Genomic DNA, 14805 nt, shown 5'->3' on the forward strand with positions numbered 1-14805 from the left:
TCTATCTATCTATCTATCTATCTATCTATCTATCTATCTATCTATCTAGAATTGTTGTTCCCAGGCATGGATCTGTTTTCTGTTTTTGTTTTGCACTTCCTGTTTTGTATTAACTCATACACAATTACCTGTTGTCTGGTTTTGCTGAAGCAATAAGCCAGACAATGCTCACTACAGCAATGTCTGTCAAAATGGCTGATTGTAAGCGTTCCAGAACCACATGCATCTAAAAGGCACACTGGCTAAAAAAGCAACTAATTTTGTCACTTTCATCCATCGTATAGCTTTTCTGGAAAGCCTGCTTTCCCCACCTCCTCTTCTGCTGACTCTTCTTGCGGGTGGTGTAAGATTTCTGTTCTCAACACTAGTACAAAGTCGCAACACAAGATGAAGGAAGGGCAGGCTCTCTTTGAATGTTAAAGTCAAAGTAGGTCCATCTTGCAGCTGCTTACCAGCAAAGACTGGCCTTGGCTGAGCACAAGGAATCCCTTCCTCATCCTGGATCTTGGCCTTTACATTCCTTTAATGTAGCTTTCCTTGACTGTAGGCAGCTTTGCCCCAAGATTTGCTACTAAGAGGGGTCCCAGAACCAAAGCTGGGGCCAGCTTCTCTAAATAGTGTTTGTGTTTCCTTCCTCTCTCCACCTCTCCATACCCTGGGGTCACAGGGGAAGTGGGAAAGGGTTAGGTCCTGGCGAAACTCTCAGTTACCCTAATCTAGGGCAGCTGGACTCTGGGGGCAGGTGAGCAGGTGGTAGTAACGCTCCTCATGAAGCTTGGACTTGCAAAGTGGTCCAAAGCGGGCTCCGTCTTTAGCATTTGCTGACAGTGTATGCCACTCTCCCGGCTAATTGTGGTGATGACAAGAAGCCCAAACTTCATTCCAGAGGTCAGGTACTCCAGGGTGAGGAGCCTGAGGAGACTTCTGTGGGCATCTGTGCAGGCACTGCAGGAGAACATCCAGGGCGTTCTAATGGGATCTTGGCTTGAATGGATGTGTGCCTGACAGACTCAGCCAGACACAGTGTCCTTCTCACTTGTGGAACACCCATGCTTTTTCTTCATTCTTTGCAGACTCTGGCTTAATTGATGAGTCCCACTTCAATCATGACCATTTCTTCTGGATCCTGCATTGCTTGTCCTCCCCCGCATACCCCCCCCAATTGCTATGATAAAATACTTAGCAAAAGTAACTTTAAAAAACACAGGGGTTAATTTTGGTTTACAGTGTGAGAGTCCATTCCATCATGGCAAGGAAGGTAAAGTATCAGGAGCTTGAGGAGGCTGGTCATACTGCGTAAGCCATGATAAAACAGGACAAGGTGACTCAGCTCCCTTTTTTCCTTTTTTATCAGCCCAGGACCCGCTCATGGATGGTGTGTCTTACATTTAGGGCGGGCTGTCTCACTTCAGTTAACCAAGTCTAGAAATTCCATCAGAGGCATACTAAGAAGTCTTCTAGAGCCCATCTAGTTGAAAGTCAGTATTATCCCATAATTACCATCCCAGGCCCTGATTCAGGGCTCAAATTATATTTCCTTTTTTTTTTTTTTTAAAAAAAAAAAACCAAACTTCCCTTTCCTTAAATCATGCCTAGTATTTTATAAAGAAGTTTTGCTGCATATAAAATTATGACCAATACAAATAACTTCCTGCTTTGAAACTTTTAGAAAATCCAAATTAAAGCTTTAACTCTTCCAGCATTCTTGAATCATGTACAGCTTAGGTGGCTCCTGATAAAGAGCTTCAGTGTCCCCAGCTTCTCCAGCACCAAGACAGTGGACTAAGATAGGGAATCCTTGGAGCTCAAATACCCAGGCTAAAGCTCCCTGGGCAATTGAAAGTGAAGCTGAGGTTGCAGCTAATGATTTAGAAGGAATTCTGCAAGATCTCAGAGCTGCGAGGAGTTTGTGACAGAACCTTCTTCGAGGTCTGTTATATGATGTTAAAATCGCCTTTCACCAAAATGGTGACTTTATAATCATGCACTTTCTAGGGGACTGTTACTACCTCTTCAGGACTACAAGATAACAGAAGTTCTCACAACAGCCAGGCAAGGCGAGGCATGTCTGTCATCCCAGCACCTAGGGACTGAAGAAAGAGGGTTGTGATTTCAAAGCCAGCCTAGGCATTCAGAGAGCTTGACCTGAAAAACAGGACTAGTTCTTGAAGCAGCCCCCAAAATTAAAAATGGTGTTACTATAGAATCTAGCAGTTGTTCTCCTGAGTGTAAATTCAAAGGGTTTGGAAGCAGGGACTCAAATAGACACACACCTGATGTTATTCATTGTGGCCAAAAGGCGGAAGCTGCTTATGTGTCCATCCCTGGGTGCCTGGATAAACAAATGAAGTGTCTCCATATTACAGAATATTACTGGGTAAAAGGGAAAGTATTTTCTAGCTACCACATGGATGATACAGAAGACATTGTGCTAAGCGAATTATTCCCAGCACAGGCTAGATAACTGCAGACCACACAGTCAAGGAAGCTGGTGTAGTTGAATTCAGAGAGGATGGTAGTGGCCAGCAGGAGGAAGGGAGAAAGGGAGAGTTTTTATTTGCATCATGAAAAGAGTTCTGGGTGGTAGGTGACTAGAGCACAGTAACATAAATGTCCTTGATGCCCTTGAACCACACTCCTAAAATGGTAAATTTTATTATATGTCTTTTACCATGGTTTTTAAACAGTGGCATGTAATAGAAAAAGTACCATCTATGTTGAGATTGAGACGTACATTTTTGTTTTGTTAGGAAAAGTTCATTGATTTGGGGGTGGTAGGAGCTGAGAGCTGGGTCGGCATTTAAGATCACTTACTGCTCCTGCACAGGGTTTGGTTCTTACTGCACATATGCGTAGGAACTACAGCTGCCTATAATTCCAGTTTTAAGGTACCCAACACTCTCTTAAGACTCCTGTGACTCCCTCACAGACATGGTTCACACTTATGCACACACACACACACACACACACACACACACACACACAATAAAGTGAACCTTTTTTTAAAAGAAAAGAACAATTTAAATAAAGCCACAGTATCTGGGAGAAGTTGAGGGAAATTAATACAAAACCACATTGTATAAAATTCTCCATGAACTAATAGACCAATAACAAAAAAAATTAAGTCATGATCAATGACTAGATAGTAACGAGAGGTTTGCTTGGTTTTGATTGAATTAAGGGGGAAAAGCCTCTAGATTTGGATAGGGTAGAGAGGAATCCTGGTCACTGTGGCAGGTAAGATGCATGAGAGAGACTTCCCACTTAATGTGATGTTTCTCTTAGTACTTCATGTGCTGATGAGAAGCAAATGCCCCCTCAGGAGCACTGGGGACTGGGGTGACCGTGTGACAGCTCAGACATGGAAATACTGTCAAGAGAGATAAATTCTAAATAATTATATCTGGTTCTCTTAATACATAAAAGGATCTTAATCTAGTTTAATTTTGTTTTTAATGTTTTGAAGCAGTTTTTGAAGCCTGGGTGTCTCTGCAAATAGGTGTCCAAATTTTTGCCCCATACAAGCCAGAAACCCTACCCAAAATTAGTGATCCATTCAATTGAATAAAGGCCATGGCACAGATTGAAGGAAAAGAAAAGGATCATCAGTTAAGTTACTAATGCAGAGAGAGAAGAGAGACTGGTGGTGGAAAAGAAAAAGCGAGAGAATATAATTTCACTTATTTTTAAATTAAAAATTAAAATCTTTATTTAGTCTTTATTTATGTTATTTATAAAATCTTTATTAAAATCTTTAAAAATTAATGAATGACTCAAACACAGATAAGTTAGAAAATAAAATTGCCATTATCACTCTAACCTCTATGACAGTATTGCTGTTAATTATTTGAGTTGTTTTTCCAGATCCTCTTCATGTGCATCAATATTAAAAATATATTTAATTAATTTATTTTAAATATATCCTTTGGAGCAAAGGAAGTAGCTCTCTGGTGGCGTGCTTGCCTAGCATGTATAAAGTTCTGGGTTTAATCACCAGCAAAATAAGTCATAATAAAATAAAATACTCCCCTTTTCTATGTTTGCATAAGTACTTACTTAAGTCATTGTGAATTTCCATCCTAGTATGACAAGAACCTAACTTGTTTAAACTGTGACTTGCAGACACATGCATTGTTTTTCCCTCTGCCAATCAGTTCCATGATGAACAGCCTACTACTTTGGTCTCTGCCCACTTATACGAGAAGTGGAGCTGATGGATCCAAGAGCGTTCCCTTTTGGCATTTAGCACTGCACTAACCAATTGGGCTAAGAATTGCATCTGCTGGAGATCCACATATAAATTCAGACAAATGAAGTGGCACTGAACCTTATCTCTTCTCCTACTTTATAGAAATACCAGCGAAGGCGGAAGTACAGCCTGTCTGCTGTGTTCCATTCAGCCACCATGTTGCAAGATGTTGGCGAGGCCATTCAGTTTGAGGTCAGCATTGGGAACTATGGCAACAAGTTTGATGCAACCTGTAAGCCTTTGGCATCAACGACTCAGTACAGCCGTGCAGTATTTGATGGTAAGAGTGGTGTTAAGTGTTCTCTCTTATTCATGTTACAGTGGGTACATGCATGTACAGATGGTACATAACAAGGAGTGTGCACTGTGTTTTCCTCTCTGGCGGTCACTATCCCCAGCATCTCATTAGTTGATGTGAGGAGAGGATTGGAGTTTAGATAACCCATGAGAGGAGCAAAATCTGTGCGCAGGTGAGATGGCGCGGTGGATAAGGAAACTGTCACCAAGCCAGACAACCTTAATTCAGTCCTCAGAAGCTAACTGGTGGGAGGAGAAACCCGTTTCCTATAACTTGTGCCCTAGTCATCCCATTGTGTCTGCATGCTAGCGCACAGGCACAGGAGGGGTGAAGGGTGGCCAGACCCAGATCCCATTCCTAGGAGCTAAAGCCCAGGTTCCCAAGCCTATGCTCAGCCAGGACACTAGGTCTCATAAAACCTCAAGATGGTGACCCCACTAAATAGCATACTCCCTAAAGCAGCTGTATCCCACCACGTGCAAATCTCCCTTAGCTTCAGTAGTTAACCATGGCAGTACTCTGGCTCAGACAGTGGACAAGCCAGGCTTCTGATTCTCACCCAGCCCCCTCACCTCATTCTCTTTTAAAAAGACTTTGTTGTTCTTTTTAATTATGTTTTTACGTATATGAGTCTGTGTACAGAAACAGTCCAACAGTATGGCTATACTTTTACCTAAATTTTTGTGCGAGCCGGTTTAAAACAGAAAATGGCCTAGAAAGCATTAAATATTTAGTCTTAATTGCAGAAAGCTTCCGGGGAATGCCAACCCTATGCAGGCAGCCGAGGTTTGCAAAGAACAGGGTGTGGGGTGGGGTTGCTCCTTTTCCAGCAAAAACAATAATTTGAAAGAAAAGTTTTCGCAGAGAAGCAGTGAATCTAACCTCCGGGGCTCTCTACGTTTATCGCAATGCGGTATGAGGTAACCGTTGTGGATGCTCAGCTGTGTGGTCCTGAGCCACGGAGAAGATTCTGAGACTGTTGTCCCCAATTTGCTGTTTTAGAAAGATTCACAAACAGGTGAATGAACCATCTGTTTCTCTGTTGCTTAACTGGATAAAGTTGATGAGCCAGGATAATGCCCGGGTGTGGCTCGGCAGTGGAGAACTGTCCTAGCTTATATAAGGCCCTAGGTTTACTCTCCAGCTCCCCAGACAGTGAACAAACCTTAGCCAGGACCATTGCCTAAGCATGCGGATCAACGAGCAGCTCTGGCAGCAGTCTGTGTAATAAATATGTTGCCCATTTCCAGTGTCCATATTTACTGACCCCTGACCCTCCATACCAGGTAACTACTATTACTACTTACCATGGGCCCACACAAAGCCGGTGGTCACCCTGACGTCCTACTGGGAGGATATTAGTCATCGCCTGGATGCAGTGAACACTCTGCTAGTCATGGCAGAGCGGCTGGTGAGTTATCGTTCCTGAATTTCCGATGAGTGTGCAGACTTGGCAACTGTAGCCCGGGATCTTAAAATACAATGGTCAACCAGGTAAGAGCAATTTACTAAGAGCAGAGGAAAACAGTTGGGAGCTGGTACAAGTTCATTGGCACTGGTGCACAGGCTCTTTCCCCTGCTTGTTCTACCTTTTACCTCAATGCATCCCATAGACACAGCTCACCAGGACATCCACCCTCCAGCCTAAGAGGAGGGGAGAAGGTGACAAAGGCTTTCTTACTGAGAAAGTCAGGAGAATGCAAAAGGCTGGAGGGCCAGAAAGGGAGCGCACGCAATGGCGTCTGCATGCTTTGTTCCAATAGCCGTGTGCAACCTGTAGGATTTTGCTCCTACTACAGAGATGATTTCTGCTAAGGGCCAAGCCTGCGAGTCTCTGCTCTTGCTTCTGACTGGAGGAACATTTCCTTCTCTGAAGACTGGAGGAAGGGGTTGCTCTGGTAGAGCAGCGTAAGAATAGTATCTGTATGTACCTTTTTGACATTGGTAGACTACAATAGTGAGGAGGAAGGTGGCACATTTGAGGCATTTCTTGCTCAAGTTAAAGATACTAAGTTACTTCTGTTGGGTATGGATAAAGTCCATTCCACATTAGTGTTTTTATTTCAATGTTATGTTAATTTAGAATGGGGAAAAGTCCATTTGGATATAATCAAAACATATCATATGTGTGGAAATATGTTACTCTCATTAATATGTGATTAAAATATATGAATAACAAATATTTTTCAGTTTATATTAATATCATTTTTATAAGTGCTAGACCAAGATATATGAGAAAATATCTGCTAAAAAAAAACTCCATAGCAAAATTAAAATATCGCTTTTTGTTATAAAGGCAACATAATCCTTTTTCTAACGCATTTCTATGCCACCAAAATGGTGCGTGTGAGTCCTGGCTGATGCTCTCAAGAGTAGCAACAATGCTGGAAAAGAGGCGAGTGCTGGGTCCGTACTACGCTCCAAAGCCATAGTCTGGTTTCTGTCAATGATGAGGAAACACGGTTACACTGAGGAACTTGAAATCATTGAAGAGCCCAGAGCTGGGAAGATGGCCCTGAACCTCACAGGCAGTGAGCAATCCTGAGGGCAGAGTGATCAGCCCCAGATTTAACATGCAGCCCAGAGATCTAGCACTGAAGCAGAAGAATTTGTCCCCATCCCATCACTCTGGTTTGTTTTCGCTGACAACCCCAGAGAGCATCTCAGACCATGGAGAAGCAAACATAGTCATACATAAAACCTCTCCGTGGGGGAGGGGCCGGGGAGGGGAGAGCACCAATGTAGAAGGATAATTGAATTTGAGCATAATTTCCCAATTAGGAAAGATGAAGTCGAAGGCAATGGACAGATAGTCCTGTGACTAAGAGCTTGCTGCTCTTCCAGAGGACCTGGGTTCAGTTCCTAGCACCCACATGGCAGCTTACAACCACCTGGAACTCCCATCCCAAGGGATCTAAGGTTGTTTTCTGTCCTTCAAGGTCGCCAGGCACATGTGAGGTCATTAGACATACATGTAGGCAAAGCACTCATGCACATAAAATAAACATACAATTTCTAAAAAATAAAAACAAATAAAGTTGAAATTAAAATGTAACATTTTTATTAGTTTCCAATACCTTTCCTCAAGGAAACTGGTGGAGAACTGACCATACCTAATTAAGTTTGAGATATTCTTCAGGGCGTTTTGCCCTCATTCTTTTTATTATCTCTTCCGACTGACCAAGCTGTCTGTGCTCCAGGCTAATCTTGACAGAGAGAGTGGCTTTCCATGACCAGGACTTTGGCTAGGCATAGAGGGCACTCCCTTCCCCTCTCTGTTGGCAGATGCTCAACATTAGCATATCAGTATGTTCTGGGCTTGGCTTGTACTTTCCCAACCCCAGCACTGAAATAACCATTTTTCTAAGATGCTGTACTTGCTTTAATGGGAAGTGACATTTACAAAACGCAATCTGGGTAGTAGAATGCGCACAGCTACTGGTATATTTTTCCCTTTAAGCCTCTTCAGCCAAGAAATTCACCACACACATGTGCATACATACACACAGATATATGTGTATTTATTTCTATAACTGTTAAAATATTGAAGGCCAGAATGGTGCCTCCAATTTTAATCTACCACCAAGGACTTATCTTCCCTACAGTGAGACTCTAAGTTCTGCCATTCCAATTACAATCATTCATTTTTTTTTTTTTTCAGTTTTAAACTCCATACATCAACCATCATGACAGTAAGCCCACGGATTCGAGTTTAATACAGTTTGGATTGCCTTGGTTTTGTAACTCAGGATAGGTAGTCAAAATGCTATTCTCATAGCTTATGTTAGTTAGTTCAACCAACCGTGTGAAGTATAGCTACGTCCATACTGTTCCTATGTATGTCCTTTATAGGGTTCCCTTGCCTATTCCTGATGGCTTCTTTCTGTTTATTTTTGGAGTACATAAAATACTTACATGGTTTCAAAGGTCAAAATACATGATAAGATTTTTCTATTGCTTAAACTTATTAGCGTCAATTGCATTTTGAATAAAAGCAAACAACAGAAAGCTACGGCAAATATTACTAAGTGCGAACCAGAGCTCTCTGGCTTTTCTGTAATATATCTTTTTATACCCCTACCCTACCTTGGAAATAGAGCTTTCTTGGGTATAATGGCAGAGTTATCAGTTATCTCTCCTCTTTCTTAATTCTTCAGCAATCAAACATAGAGGCTGTAAAATCAGGGATCCAAGGAAAAATTCCTGCAAACCAGTTGGCTGAGCTGTGGCTGAAGTTGATAGATGAAGTTATAGAAGACACGAGGTACAGTGATCTTCCCTTCCCCACATCCCCAGTCATGCACTCATCCCTCAATTCTAAGACTGTTAGTGCTTCTAGAATCTTCGCTTCTCTGAAGGAAAAAAAAAATGCCTTTGATCATTGTTTTGGGCTCCTTGAAAGCCCCACCCCACCAGAGGAAGAGTTTCTGAATCACCTGGAAAGCTCCATTCTTTGGTTTGGAGCCAAGTCTATTTTTATTTTATTTTATTTTATTTTATTTTATTTTATTTTATTTTATTTTATTTTATTTTATTTTATTTTATTTTATTTTATTTTATTTTATTTTATTTTATTTTTTTACTTTTAAAAAAAATTTTTTTTTAATTTTAAAATAATTTTATACATTCACTTGTATCCCAGCAACCAAGGACCATGCATGGAGATAACCTACAACCCCTGCTCAGACATAGCCCATGGTAGCTCAGTATCCAAGTGGGTTCCCTAGTAAGGGGGACAGGAATTGTTTCTGACATGAACTCATGAGCTTCCCCTCTCCTCTGAGGGAGGAGCAGCCTTGCAAGCTAGGCCACAGATAAGGACATTGCAACCATCCTGAAGATACCTGATAAGCTAGGGCCAGACGGAAGGAGAGGAGGACACCCTCTCTCAGTGGACTGGGAAGGGGGCAGGGAGGAGATGAGGGAGGGACAGGAGGAATGGGAGGGAAAGAGGGAGTGGGCCACAGATGGAGCCAAGTCTAAAGTCAGCCCAAGCTGGACTCGGGGAAGCTGGCCCAGCAGCCTGAGGCAGAGGGTGGGAGCTGGAGGGGAGGGAGGTACTTGAGCTCCCTACTCCTCCTGAAGGACTTCTGACTCTGCAGGGATTTCCACCACTCAGAGCAACGTTCCTAAGTCATGTCTTTAGGAATAGCTTGCTCTTGTTTTTGTTTTTTGTTTTTTTCTGAGTGTCTCTAGTACTTCAGCAGCATTTATACTAAAATAGGAGCAAAAGAGTCAGAATGACCCCTAAACAAGAATGACGTGCAAAATCATGCAATGTTAAAAAATAGACAAGAAACAACAGCAACACAACACACACACACACACACACACACACACACACACACACACACATCAAATCAGATTAGACAAAGCCAGTACGTAGACTCAGCCAGAGCACATTTCATAGCTGTGACTTGGAGAAGTAACTCAGACCTTTTAGCATTTAGTAATCAAAGGGGAAAGTGACTCATTCAAACCTCATTTTAAATATTGGCTAAAGAAGCTGTGAACAGGAAAGGTCAAAAAGAAAAGCTCAGGGGAACCAGACACTTCCCCTCTGGGGAAGTCCCTTAGTCATGCAGCCTTCTTGTGCCATCTAGTGGTTTGGTCAGGTCATTGACGAGCAGCTGACGTCAAAACGCCACTGACTCTGTGACCACTCAAAGCTCACACTGAGAGTAGAGGGGTCCAGCCGGACAGTGATGCTGAGAGTGATTTACCACTGAGCCCTCTGCTCCCTTTCATCCTCAGCAGCCCACTCTCAAAGGGCTCACGTGTGACTTCTGAGCTCAACAGCTTTCTCCTGCCACTGCAGCTTCTTAACCCTTCATACGAATTCTGCCACAGTCATTAATAAAATCAAATAAAACCATGCAGTTACAGCTTTCACTTGGAAAAATGGCTGTGAACTATAGGATTTGCTGAAGCAAGCACAGGCATATCTAGCAGGGCTTTGATGCAAGCTTCCTTCAAAGAAGACACTTGGGATGTTTTAAAATGTTATGTAACAGGACATTCTATGTTTGAGGGAAATGCTAGAATATCCTTCATTTAAGGAGCGGGGTGAAATGCAAATAACAGGAGATCTCAGTGGGGACAACGTGAGTCGAATTTTCTGGTACTGACAGTCTTGCCCTGGGGCCTCGCCAACTGCCGCAGCGAGAGGGAGACACGAATGACAGGAGGCTAATCTGCATCACTCACTCAGTCACCCCAGTTTTTCTTTGGGGGTCCTGCCACTGGGTCTTAACTTGGATAGAAATTGTCCCATCAAACAGTCCTTCCTATTTTCTGGAGCTCTCTGAGAACCTTCTGAGGTGATGACAACAGTGAAGATGATGGTGGTGGGAATATCACTTACACTTTGCTGCTTTAAAAAATGTTTGTTCTCTTTTCTGTTCCGCCAGCACCACAGAGATGTCCTCAATGACAGTTTAACCCAAGCAGCGCCCCTAGAATCAGAAGAGTGTTGACACCTCAATCCATCTACATATGGAATGAATGCAGACATGCATTAAACATGTGGGCAGACATAAGTGAACTTAGTTTTAAGCCCAAAATGTCATTCTTAAGTTTTGTCTTCTTTTCTCTCCTTTTCTCATAGATACACCTTGCCTGTCACAGAAGGAAAAGCTAATGTCACAATTCTGGATACTCAGATCCAAAAGTTGCGGTCCAGGTTTCTCTCGCAGATACATGAGGCAGCTATGAAGATGAGGTCGGAAGCCACAGATGTGAAATCCACCTTGTTGGAAATCGAGGACTGGCTTGATAAATTAATGCAACTTACTGAAGAGGTAGAGCTTGGAATTTCACTGATGTCATCTGGTTCCAGAAGCATTCTGTGGATGATGCCAAGGGGGTGGGGGAGTGGGGTTGTGGATGGAGAATCTGGCATGATGTTTGGTACTGTGAATGGATTTAACCAATAACAAAAACCAAGGAATAACTGGGCTGAGGGGGCTACTGAAGATTGGGGTAAAAGTCACTGAAATCGGTACCAGAATTTTGAGTTGGGTTCCGGAGGAACCTAAAGGAAAATTACCGCTTTCATGGTGCTGTCATAGAACTGTTGTGGGAAGCTTTAAACATGATGACTATAAAGGAGGACAGCACAGGGCGGACAGGAGGTGCTGGCTGAGTGTCAGCTGTCCCTCACCTCCATGAATGAACGAGTGGACAGACTCCTCCTGTCCTCTGAGTGTCTGGGGGTGAGTGTCTTAGTTCCTTTTGTGATACTGAAACAATACCACAGGCTGGGTAAGTTATGAAGAGCAGAGATTTCTTTCTTGCAGTTCTAGGAGCAGCGATATCCAATATGGAGAGACCTGAATGTGACAAGGGATTTTTGTTGTTGTTATTGTTGTTGTTGTGTTATTTCACTGCAGAGGGCTAGAGGGGAGTGTGTGTGTGTGTGTGTGTTTGTGTGTGTGTGTGTGTGTGTAAGCAAGCAGGTGGGGACTGACCCTACTCTCACAGTACGCCTATACATATGATAACTAACCCACTTTTGCAACAACTGCTGAATAATCAACACTGCTGAATAAAGCTTTGGACATATAACCCTGAGGAACACATTCAGACACATCACAGCAGTGGGTGGCAGTTTGTGGCTTTCTGATGAAAGCTTTCTGAAGAAAGCTACTGATGGCTTTCTTCAAATGATACTTGAGACACAAGGGGGGTATCTCCTAAAGTACCTTTCAGCTCGGAGTGGCCGGCACCTCTTTACTTGCTGCCATGTGCCTCTACTCCTGCCCCACAGCTACCCACAGCCCACTTCTTAGCCTCTTGTAACCACAGTGGACCATAGAAGATGCGTATCTCTTGACTTTGGAACACAGTATCTCCTGACTTTGGAACACACAACCCCAAGTTCCTAACCTGCTATTTCCCGGTCTCTCTGTATATCCACTCATCTTGTCTGCTTTCTTTCCCATCTCACCCACTGGCCAGCCTCAGAACAGCATGCCTGACATTATCATCTGGATGATCCGTGGAGAGAAGCGACTAGCTTATGCACGGATTCCTGCCCATCAAGTCTTATACTCCACCAGTGGCGGGAACGCATCTGGGAAATACTGTGGGAAAACCCAAACCATCTTTCTGAAGGTACATCTCCATTGTGTAATAGGAAATGCATGCAAAATTCTCTTCTGGGGGAGGGGTTGCATGGTTAGTAGTCTATCTTTTTGTATAGCTAAGATGTTTAAGATCAATGCCAACCTGTCCTGGTCTCTCTTCTTCTGGGGCTGTAATTTTTACAGTGACATGAGGTTGGTTGACATTCAACCACAGACACTGCTCTAGATGGCTCTGACATTACTAATAACATGACATTGTCATTTGCTTTCTGACATGAATTTTCTATCCTTAATGTCTCATACAAACAGTACATTTCTTCCATTGATGCTAGTAGGTGTTTGGGGAGGAGGGGTTATATAACTAGTCATGAGATCAGGGTTCTCTAGAAGAGCAGACAGATAAAATGAATACACATTAAAAGGGGAATTATTAGACTGGCCTATCTGATATGGTCTGGGTGGCTCAATGATGGCTGTCTCAACCAGAAAGGCCAAGAACTTGGAAATTGATTAGTCCATGAGGCTGGATGTCTGAGCAGTCTCAGTCTGGTGGCTCAGAGGATTCTGGGAGAACCATTGGTCTTCAGTTTCCACTAGAAGCTGGAATCCAAGTCCTAATATTAGGGAAAGAATGCAGCAATAGCAGCAACAAAGTTGATGAACTTGCCGGCAAAAGTGAAGGCAAGCAGGCAAGAAGCAGAAGCTTTTCTTCTATATCCTTTAGCTGGGCTGCACACATTTAAGATAGGTTTCTACTTCAAATAATCTATCAAGAAAATGCCTCACAGGAATGCATGGCATCATGCCTTTTCATTGGTTCAGATCCAGGCAATTTGGCAATCACGAGCAGCCATTACAATCATAAGACTCTCTAATATAGAAAAGTTTCGAGAATTGCTACTTTAAGCAGAAGTTTTGAACATTTTTATCACCATCATCATCAATTACTATTTTGTTTTGTTTTGTTTTAAGATACACTCTCACTATGTAGATCAGGCTGACCTGGAACTCACAGAAATCTCCCCGCCTATGCCTCCCAAGTGTTGGGATTTAAAGGCATGTGCCGCAATACCACAGTAGTTCTGACTAGAGTCATGGACATCTTTAAGTGCTTCCTGCCAGATTGTGTTTGCATCTAATTTTCTGCACATACTCTGCAAGCTTCCTAGAACCCATAACTCCTCCTAGAACCCCAATGAGGAACTTCTCTGGAAAACTGACAGAGGCCTGGGGCTGCATCAAAGAACTGAACATAGCTCCTGTTGGCGTGCTTTGACATCCAACAGGAGTCAAAGAAAGAATTTCTTTGGATTTAAGAAAGTAATTACAAGTCTTAGTAGGAGAAAAGACAAAGTCAAGGCGGTCTGCTCTCTAAAACAAGGAGCTGTGTGCTCACTTCTAATGTGTTAATTTCGCTCTTTAACCCGGGGCCTGTAAACAGTGTCGGAGTGATCAGCTTCTTCCAAATGTCCTCTGCAGAAGGAATTTGACTTAAAATAAAACCTCAATTATAATCACTGTCAGCAGTAGTGGAAGCAAACTGATTAACAAATAAAGCTTCACAAGAAACCAGAGAGGCCAGGGGGTTGTGTTTCGTGTTAAGTTTTAGAATCTAGAGCATAAACAGAAAAAAAAAATGCTTTTCAGAAACTCTATTTATTGACCTTATTAATCCTCATTTTTTAGTTTGAGAAGTCTTTTAGTTCAGTGAGATTTTTTTTTTTTTTTTTAGTCTTGGTGTCTCTTTGTAACATTAAAAACATTATTGAAGACTACAAAGGGCTTTTGTTTATATGGCTTGTATCCCTAGTATTTGTTATAATAAAAATTAAAATAGGAAAACAGACACAGGATACAAGAGGTCTTGTCTCAACACACACACATACACACCTATCTCTAGGTCAATTTATAACAGAGCGTTTGTCAAGTTGACAAAAAGCTCTTGTGCTAATGTGTGAGAGCGCCCTCTTTTATCACACCAAGTACTAAGAAACCAGGCACTTAAGAGTGGGGATTTAACAAAACATAATCTTTACTGGCTTTTAAAAATCGATTATAATATTTTTAGTTCTTTAGTTAGTTGGGTTTATTTAAATTGAAAGAATTCCTTAGTGGAACTGACATTTCATCTTCTGCACTTGACAGTTGAGTGCTGTTCCTACCTTTGGGGG

The 14805-nt window shown here is 42.4% G+C and overlaps 1 protein-coding gene across 1 annotated transcript in view; it reads left to right on the forward strand.

The window, feature by feature from the left end:
• Window positions 1-14805, forward strand: part of Myof (myoferlin) — a 104367-nt gene that overhangs the window by 35234 nt on the left and 54328 nt on the right. The window contains 5 exon segments of the mRNA XM_055614162.1: window positions 4352-4529; window positions 5834-5958; window positions 8705-8811; window positions 11155-11347; window positions 12507-12662. Of these exon segments, the coding sequence (XP_055470137.1) occupies window positions 4352-4529; window positions 5834-5958; window positions 8705-8811; window positions 11155-11347; window positions 12507-12662 (759 nt within the window).

Source organism: Psammomys obesus, unplaced genomic scaffold, assembly GCF_907164565.1.
Source record: "Psammomys obesus unplaced genomic scaffold, mPsaObe1.curated_primary_1811, whole genome shotgun sequence".
NCBI classification, from domain to species: Eukaryota; Metazoa; Chordata; class Mammalia; order Rodentia; family Muridae; genus Psammomys; species Psammomys obesus.